Raw genomic sequence first — 10,164 nt, forward strand, 5'->3', positions numbered from 1 at the left:
GTCTTTGAGAACTGTAAGTTGTATAACTTATTGTATAGTTGTATAGTTGCATAGCTCATTAACACATTTAAAGTTAGTTAGTTAGCTAGGGATTTTGTTGTTTGTGTTCTTCACCTGTTAGCTAGGTTGCAAGTTGCTTGATTGTAAGCATCAAAAGAGAGAAGTTGTCTCTGTCCATGTTTTAACAGACACACCTGGGGTGAAGTTGCACACCAGAATCAGCTTTAAATACAGCCCTAATCTAGTCCTCATTAACAAGTTTCAAATAATTCCTCTGGAGTTACCGTTAGTATTGTTTGCTTCATCAGTACCGAATCCACTCCAATTGGATGGGACTATACTGTATGTTTCACTTGACGGACCACTAAGACGACTTAACAGATTTGGCGGCATTCTGCTTTCATTTGCGGAAAATCAGTGCAGCTTGATAATGCTAATGTTATTACATAGTAGCAGCCTATGGATGGCGACATGATTGAAAATGAAGAAAACGGAGATCCCAGAGATTCAGGAGACAAGCAACAAGATATTCCCAATCATCCTCGGCCTTATCTGAGAGAGATGTTTGAGATTGTAGGTATCAAGAATGACTCCTGGTCAATGTGCTGCAGAACATCTTAATTAATGTCTGCCTAATTCATATGTTATCCTTTATTTTCTTTCCAAAAGCCATATAGAAGTTAAATCAGTACTTCTACATTTACCAGAGAATTTTTTTAACACAAGTATATGTACTCTACTTAAGTACGGGAAGTGAGTACGTGCCATTTCTGTCATACACATACCATATTTCATTTCCTTGCGTATGCACTCGAATGAAGTATTCACAGTTAATTTTTTTGATAGTTAAAAATGGCTCCTCAAAAAAAAAACTGTCCATGTCACACTCTGTTTTAGCTGCATGTATGTCTCGAAGTGTGACAATTATTTTTTAAAGAAGAGTGAAATAACTTTTAAAAAATACATCAACATGACACATCAATCATGTTGCCTCCTCCTCAGTCTCACACAAATAAACCTGTTCTTTCAGATAATACTCACACCCCCTTCCGGCTATTTTATTAGATCTTTTTTTTCCACCAAAAGATGGAAGTTTCTTCTAAGTTGGTTGTTATGACAGGACCAAATTAGTTTGGCCACGTTGAGTGACCGCAGGAACTCTGGCCGAGGTTTCAATCTCCCAGACCTCCCATTAGAGACAGGAGCTGAAGGGTCACAGGAGGAGTATTTGTCACTTTGATCCTCTGCCACCAAGGTTGCTCTCCTCTTTTGTAGTATCTCTTTTACTCATCTATTGCTGTCTTCTAATCCTACCTTTTTTCGCACTTGATTTCCTCTCTTTCTGTTTCTGTCTCTCTTTGTCCATGTTTGCTTACCCTCATTCTTCATCTTTCTCATTTTAAATGTCTCTCTATTGTCTCCAGAGAGAGAAAGATGGGCACCCCCCTTGTGCGTGTCATAAATCAGTCCTCCGTGGTGAAACAGGTAGAGCAGAGAGACAGAAGCAGATAGTCCCCTCCAGCCATTTGTTTTTCTCAACAGGCCTGGGGTTTTGCCTGCTATTGCTCATGTTCCATCTCCCCTCTTCCTACCTCCACTCCCCTTTCTTCCCTTTCATCCTCCATCCACCATTCCCTCTCTCTCCCACCATCGCGCCATTCCTCCCGCCCAATGCTCCAGATTCCCACCATCTGGACTCAGTGGTTGCCAAAGGTATGGAGGCTCTTTGCGTAACCCCCTGAGTGCAGGAGCATGGTGCAGAAAATCCACTTTTGTTCCTCCCACCATCCATGAAATCTGGCATGCCCCATTCCCTTAACTCCAGCTCTTATTCGTTAAGATTTTTTTTTTTCATTTTATGCTGAAATTCAATAGCTACAAATGAGATCAACATTATTTAGTACAATGTTTTCTCTAGAATTTATTTTTCAGCTGCGGCAGGTAACAAAGTCAGAAGTCTGAAGTTTTGAGGCCACTGTGGCTTGATTAAACACACCATTCCAGTTAACATACTATGCAAAACATACATGTTACCATGCCAACAGACATGCAAGCTCACCAAAGTCTGGCATTTGACAATACTTTGGCTTATATAAACATTGTTGTCTCAAAAAGTGTATTGTGCCAGGGGAGAGTGTGTGTGCATGTGCATGGATGCCCATGTGCCAAGCCATTGGGACATCTGTGGAAACAGTAAGTCGACCGTATTGGCCAAGTTGGCCATTAAATTGCACCAGGGGAGAGACCCCTCAGAGGGATGTAATGTGTACCACTGAGCTTTGGCTCAGATTCTCTGTCATGGGATGCCTGACTTTTTAGCAAATGCTGAAATTATGATCTTCTAAAGAGTTGGAGTTGGGAGATTGAGAAAAGAAATATTGAACTCTTTGCTGCTTTTCTTCTGGGATTTTATCCCAGTGTGATGCAGTCAATATTTTATGTACGAGTCTGTATTTACTGTACATCCTGTCCTTAAGCTACAAATGTGTACTGATGAAGCAGTGATTGTGTGAAACACAGGTCACAGAATACACAGACATGAAATTTAAAGGTGTATTCCGTCAATCCCTTTGTTATTGCACTTCATAAACTTGTGGGACTTACAAAAGACAGATACAAAATGATTTGTTCATAATGCCAGTCAACAGCATCTTACACTAGACCCCCTCTGGCTTTATCTATAACACTTTTCATTTAAACCTCAAGTTTGTATCGCAGGATTTCTATTAAAGTTTTCAGACTCAAGGTGAGACAACCCCGATGGCATCATTTGAGTTATTTTTTAACTTTAAAAAAGGCTCCCTCCAGAGCCACATAAATAATTATACAACTGAGCTGAGTAGGACTGACCATGACAAGTAAACTGAACTCTATGTCTAAAATCCGTGGAGTGCCCCTTTAAAGCACTGCATTTGTCTGATCAGTGCAAAACTAGAATTTATATTGAAACAACACATTCTGCAGAGCTAGTCCACACTGCCTCTCCCTCTTTGTCTTCATTGATCCGTCTCCCAAACAATGCATACTGCAGTTTTGCTGGAAACAAAAATTTCGGAAAGAAAGGGCGGACAATGTTTCTCATTTTCCCATATTTAATTCCTCTTTTTGGCTGTCTGACATGAATTAGAAGAGAAGAACAAGTAAATTCTCTGGGACAATGTTCAGATATCCATTGTCTGCATTTTGCGAGTTTTCTCATGAAATGAATTCCTATTCTACACAATGATTTGCTTGTATGGTCCCAGTTTCCCTTTTTATTGTAGCTATTGTTCTTAATGATGCATGAATTACATTGTGGAACATGGTGCACAGAGTTGGCTGCAATGATATATTGTTTTAGAGGGAAATGTATTCATTGTAGTATGACACATACACACACACACACACACACACACACACACACACACCACACCCTCTCTCTCCCACTGTCATTTTATTTCCATTCTGCAGTCTATTTTGATATATTATTATTTGATCCATCATCTGTTTTGGTAATGTTTATGTCATCTTGATTTATTTGTTGTGTTTGTCGGGCTCCTGAGCAGGTGTGTTTCAAATAGGCCTCTTGGGCGTTTTTGAGCTTCAGTAGTTCAGTCTGATGTTTTTTAGTGTTTGTGTGGGTTATTTTTGTCTTCATCATTTTTTTTATCTTCAAGTAAAAGAAAAAAAACTAAATTGATTTTACCTTTATACCTGCACATTCCTCTGTTAGAAAGCATAGCCCATGAACATTTGTGCCTTTATAGTCTGTGCCATGTTTACCTGGGTCAAACTTCACCCCTGCAGTAAATGGTGGATGATGTTGAACATTTTCCACAGCTCAAAGAGACATAAAGACATTGATGGATCCTGACGTTACATGGTCAGAGTAAAAGGCCAGCAGATCAACAGTGTTATCTGTGGTCAGACTGAAAGTCTATCAGGCTTCAACGACAGACACAATCTACTCTGCTTTTTTTCTGTCTATTTCATTTTTATCTGCCCTATTTTTGTGGTTGTGATTCTTTTAAACTAATACAATTTCACAAGATTAGTCACTCTATATATTTACCAAGAAGGATAAAATCCAATGTCACGGTGGGTCAAGACAAATACATTTATCCCAGATAATATGATCAATGATCAGAAATCTTTGTTTTTTTGAGGGTTGTTTTGTTCGAGTGGATGGAGGCGAGGAGGGACAAAGTTCAGGAAGATTGAGCTCAATAGTGTGAAAGTGACTCATTAAAAGTTCGATGCTATTTTCCTTTTTTTTTTTCTAAAAGCCACAGAGATTTATTTTCTATCCCAGAAGGACACAACCAGGCCATTACCACCGAGTGCTATGTTTTGAATTTCTTTCCCCTATAGGCAGTTAGCTATTCATACCGTGGTGTTGAGTTTGTCTCGGCCAGCTGTGCATCCATATGTAAACGTCATTTCTGCCACACAAGCCTACATTACACATCGGTCCAGCACCATATAGCAGCATATGGCACTGTTTTCTTTCATAAGAAGAAGGCATGTTCATAAACCCTTAAAAATGAAAAGGAAGTCTGCAAACAAGGTCAATGTCTTGCCTGAAGGGTTGTACTGAGCTGTTATAAATCATTGCATTGGTTTCGCTGTTATAAACAGGATTTCTTTTAAATCAATTAAGCCTTTTGTGCTTTATGTTTGATGTCTCCCACCCAGGGTTATCAGTTTAAAGGGGTGTAAGTGGGTTAGGTAATGTGCTTCACCACTCATAAAGTATTATTAGGATTGAGAGCCAACATTACATTAGATTGTATGTTTGAAAAAAAGACATTGATTCACTTGTGAGTTTGTGACAATGTCTGCTTTTGTTGTAATTGTGCTCTAAGAAATGTACTTTTAAAACATTTTTCTCAAAGACAACCATTTGCTGAAATAGAATAGTACAAAACACTTACAAAGCTAAAGGAATTAAGTATAGCATAATCACAATAATACAATCTTTTTAGTTGTGTTCCTCAAGCAGAGTCTTTGTGGGAATCTTTAAAGACATATTATGAAAATTACAATGATATGAGTCACTTTAATTAACCTTAAGTGCCTGTGCTCTGCTGGAAAATACACTCTCTTCTTTTCTTTATCAGCGTTATTATAGAGTATAATCAGCATGAACAAAACTGACAGTATCTGCCAGGCTGGCTTATGTAACATTTACTGTACAGTGTGCTGTAAACACAGCTGCATCTTTACAGAAAGACACTGCTAAGCGAAGTGCAGACAGTAATTATTCTTGCATTTTTTTGGTTGGGAAACATGTTTTTCTAGTTGGAATTTTTAGTAAGTTTGTCTTATCAGTTCATCAGTTCTAAAAAGGTTTGACCTGCATTAAAGGATTTTATCTGGCTGATGAATGATTGTTCCTTTCCCTCAGATTACAATATTGTATTTTAAATAGCTGTATTTATGCAAAGGCTGAGTGATCTGCAGTAGGCTACCCAAAGCATCATTAATGTAATTTAATTTTTGAAAATGGAAAATAAAATGGCCTCAGTGTTGATTTGGGCTTATTATTATGGACAATTATGAGTATTGGTCAAACCAGTCAGAGCCCAAAAGTAACTGCTCATTTAATTTTTTTTTTTCTCCTACAAAGGGCCCTCACTGCTTTTGATTTGTTTGTATTTTAATGATTATATCTGACGAGCATGCTTTTAGAACTTAACTTGAGTACAATGTAATCAAATAAATAATGAAATGTGCTAATGTTCCATGATTATACAGCAGAGTTCACACTCAGTCGGATTTCCCTAGCACTGATTGTCCTCTTCTAACGTCACATAAATTATCCTTAAAGGATAAGGCTGGAGTTACGCTTTATGTCAACATACCCCATGGAAAGACCAGAGACATTGATACACTGCCTGTGGCACTCAGCCTCAAGCTTATTCATTCCTGTTAAAGACACAGATAACTTAAATTCTCAAAGTAAATTACTTTTTTTTTGTAAATGTAACACATGTAAGTGTGGAAATATCTTCAGCTGTGGATTAATTAGTGAGTATTTATGGCATCACAGTTGTGTATGTGGGATTGACTCCAAACAACCTACAGTGCCTGTGTTCATTTTAATGAACATGGTATCAGGAATTGGAGTTGTTGGTTTTGCTCTTTTCTTGGACGATCACCAGCTTTAAGGCCTGGTACCACCAGAAAGTGGTAGCTTGCTAACTTAGTTAGCTCAGTTGCTAACAAAATGGTCCAGACCTATTTCCTTAATGCTGGTGTACGATGTGGTTACACTATTCTGGCTTGTTTGTATTTCTTAATGATACAATTAGTGATGTCCGGCTTCATCCCAGCACTGTTCATCTGCACTGTACATCCATCTACTAACATAGCAATACCTTTGCTCGGGACACATTTGAACCATGGATGCCTGTCTCATAACTGTCTGCAAACCATGCGCTGTCTTGTGGAGCAGTTTAAATTTTGATAGAGAAGGGATTGCAAACATGGATCCTGCATCGCATTAAGCCTCAATAAGCTTCCACCATTTTGCAATCTAGAGCTCTCACTTTCCTCAGATATCAACATCGTCAAGACGGTTATATATTGGTCAACAAATTTGCATGTCAGAGTTAACAAAGTTGAACTCAACATAAATAATGTGTGGGGCTTTACTTCGCCCCACAAGCAAATTGACTGATTGTGGTGATTCCATTCAAATTGGTTGATTTCCCTTTTAAATGTCAGGTTTTCACATTCTGGTTTGATAAGGCCTAACCCTATTTCCTAAAAACATTTTTTATTTCTTAAAAAAAAACAGTTAAGAACAACTAGCCTACTGAATTCTTGAAAACCAAACAGATGACCCTTTAAACTTCACAAACTCCTGAGTCATCAGTATTTGCTCCCCTGAGTGTCATACCTCGAACCAAAGGAAACAAAGGGGTTCAAGAATCTGTTCACACTAAAGAGCCAACAGGTAGAGAGCCTGGAGACAACTAAATCTGTTAAGGAAAATAATGGTACTATAATTAATCAATGACATAAACTAACTTGACAGGTTTATGTAGTTGCCTGACATACATCAACCACTTGCTGCCTTTCCACATCAAATCCCAGTCCTGCTTTTGTTTGAGCTAACAATGGCTGCTCCAGTGTCCTCTCCATGGCTATTACAAATCATCTGCCTTGGGTATTGTCATCTTTCAAGAACCCCGCCCAAATGACAGAGGGGCAAACACAACAACGTGTCATTGAGGTGAATTACTATTCTCTGGCTGGAAGGTCATGCTGTAAGCTTGTTCCTGGATCTTGATTAAAATACGATGTTCTCCCAGCTTCTGCTTCAGCTGTCAGAAATCAGCTGTGACTGGAAAGTTGAAAATCTTGAAAGACGTATTCAGTCCGTGCAACGATCCCTGTCTAGAAATAAATCCTCGCAGATTCCAACAAAGCAAACTGTGTAATTGAAGGAAAAGCTTTGTAAGGATCTCTGTGGTAGTCTGGATCCATCTGTATGAAATAATTTACAGCGAGGAAGTTATTTGAGTGTAAAGCATCGTGCTCTATAGGATCTGCCACTGCATAGAATGGAAACTTCTTCATCGGGACTGACAAGCTTTTTCCTATAGCTTTTTGAACAGGTCTATGTTGAGGTTTTTTTTGGTTTCATATTTTTCTTATAGTTATTCTTTTATTCATTTTATTTATTTAAAAATTACGAGATACTACAATCTGGCACACACTTTAATTCAATGGCATGAAAGCACTCTGTCATGTAACATAAGATGAAACTGTAATGATCCTTCAGGGAAAATTGGGTCATTAGCAGCAGCAAGGAATATCATATAGAGCGGCTAAAAATAGAACAAACAGAACATAGCAAAGATGAGAGATACTGTGCATTTTTGTCATGTCATTCAACATTTTTTTTGGCTTTAAAGAAGAGTCATTATGTTAACCAATGAAACATTTACACTCCAAGCCTGCACAGTGTGCAATATAAACCACTGCAGCAGAGCAGAGCAGGCCTGTAATGCATACAGATGCAAGCAAAGAATGGAGATCTCATAACTAAGCAACTTTCAGTGGTTACAGTTAGAATTCACATCTATTTTACTAATGCCCTAATTACGCTAACCTTTCAAACCTTCAAGATCAGTACTGTTTGCTATTTGTGTATTTGTTAACCAAATAAATTCATACCGACTTACTGTAAAAATCATACATTCGCCTTTTTTTTTTTTTTTTTTTTTTTTTTTTTTTTTTTTTTATAAATATGCCATACATTACACTCTACAAATGTGTCAGTGTTGGTGTGTTCATTAGGCAAAAACATCCAGAATGAAGTACTCAGTGATGTTGGTACTATGAGACATTGGCACTGCTGTTGTGGGGCTGTGAGTGTTCACAACAGTGCCGATACTTCAGCGCTTGTGTTCTTTTTGATTATTGTTTTCAGTTGTCCACTTAAAAAAAATTCCAGTCATTGTCAAGGCTTAGTGTGTTTTGCATCTCTTTATCATGCAACGTCTGACAGTTTGACATCAGTTGGATTTTAACGTGGTCAAAATAATCCAAAATAGATTGCTCATAGTGTACTTTATGTTAAGTTTCTAAGCAGTGATAAAAGGACACTGCAACGACTCGGACCAGACAGGACCACTGTTGCCCGTGGTGACATTTACAATTCAGTATCATCCTTACCAGGGATGGCAGCGTTTGTTACCTTGTTCCACTTTCTGAGACATTTAATGTCCAGGCCATGCTTTCTACATGTTATAATTAGTTTGCACGTGCATGTAGACACACAATCTGGTCACAATCTGTAGAAATACTTCGTCCTCTGCTGCTAAAGTATTATAGCTGGAATGGCCTTTTAATACAGTCTGAGTATTTTGTAGGTATGCCTGAAATTCAGGTGCCTTTATAGTCCACTACATATGATTTCTAGACAGCTGAGTTCCAAATCACATACTTTTTCCTTTTACTTGCAGTATGTACAGCAGCTCCTCTTACAAAGTATGTGCTGTTGCATGCAGTTTAAAGTTTGGACATGCTACTTCTTCATAAAATTGCGCCTTGAACTTTCACCCTCCTGTTTATATATGCTGTGCAAAGGATTGTTGGTAAGAATAGCCAGAAAAGCACGCTGGCTTGCAAACTGCAACATCCGACCAGATGCAATAGGACATTTTGGTATTTTTGGACATACTGCATTTGACATACTATGTATTGGGCCATACTAAATAATTTTCTAGCGTACTAAATAGTATGGGTATTGGAAAACATTTGAAGTCTTTATTTTTTTGTTAATCTTAAGTGAGCTTTAAAGCATTACGTATTGGTAACAATCTGCTTTCTCTCCAGGCAAGGCCTATCCTGTGGAGTTTTACTATGATACCTACAGCCCTCTGTGGCAGAACCGGCCCAGAGTATATGGCTTCAAGCTCCAGTGGACCCAGATGAACCCCAACGCCGTGGACCGCATTGTCGCCTACAGACTAGGCATCAGACAGGTAGGATAAGTTGTCTATCTGAGCACTCACCCCTCACCCTCATGCCTGCTGATTTGTTCTCTTTTTCCCGGTGTGGATCATTGAAATGCTGGCTGCAGTGAAAATTGTTATTTAGCCCCACAGAAATCTATTGACAGGGGGCTTTTGTTACAGCCAGAACACAAGTTTTTAAAACCAGCAATGTTGGCTCCAGAACAATAATGGTTGGTATTGGTCAGCCTCATTTTGACCCTTTTTAGATGACTTGGAGTCGTTTTGTGCCGTGGAGCTGTAAACACCTTTCTTATTGCCAATTTATGTAATAGAAGTGTTAGCACAGCTTGCATATATTCAATTTGACGGTGCCGATATTACGCCTCGATACATTGATTGTCTTATTTTGCAGTTTTTAAGGATGTGAATGAGCCTCTGTGGGCCTGGCAGAATGACTAAGAACCTTTTAGGGTCGGATGTTTGAACAAGTTCTGTGGTTTCCACGAATTGCTTCAGTTTTTGCTCTTCATCAGAAGGGCAGTCAGAGAAGTGGAAGGGAACCCCGCTGAGAGAAAGAGCAAGCATAGCTTCTGTTTTCCCAGCTTCTCAAGTAAACTCTTCAGATGCTGGTAGCATTGATGGATTGCATGGTTACATTTTCTCTCTTTGGCAATCAATGTGTACCTTCCTCTTTCTCTCTCTCTCTCTCTCT

At 38.6% G+C, this 10,164-nt stretch overlaps 1 protein-coding gene across 6 annotated transcripts in view; it reads left to right on the top strand.

The window, feature by feature from the left end:
- The window catches only part of mdga2a (MAM domain containing glycosylphosphatidylinositol anchor 2a), a 180,581-nt gene that overhangs the window by 132,448 nt on the left and 37,969 nt on the right, over positions 1-10,164 (top strand). For all 6 annotated transcript variants that reach the window (XM_032542933.1, XM_032542936.1, XM_032542935.1 and 3 more), the window contains one exon: positions 9,331-9,479. In XM_032542933.1, the coding sequence (XP_032398824.1) occupies positions 9,331-9,479 (149 nt within the window). The remainder of the gene's footprint in view (positions 1-9,330; positions 9,480-10,164) is intronic.

The sequence above is a fragment of the Etheostoma spectabile genome, chromosome 18 (genome assembly GCF_008692095.1).
Source record: "Etheostoma spectabile isolate EspeVRDwgs_2016 chromosome 18, UIUC_Espe_1.0, whole genome shotgun sequence".
Lineage (NCBI taxonomy): Eukaryota > Metazoa > Chordata > Actinopteri > Perciformes > Percidae > Etheostoma > Etheostoma spectabile.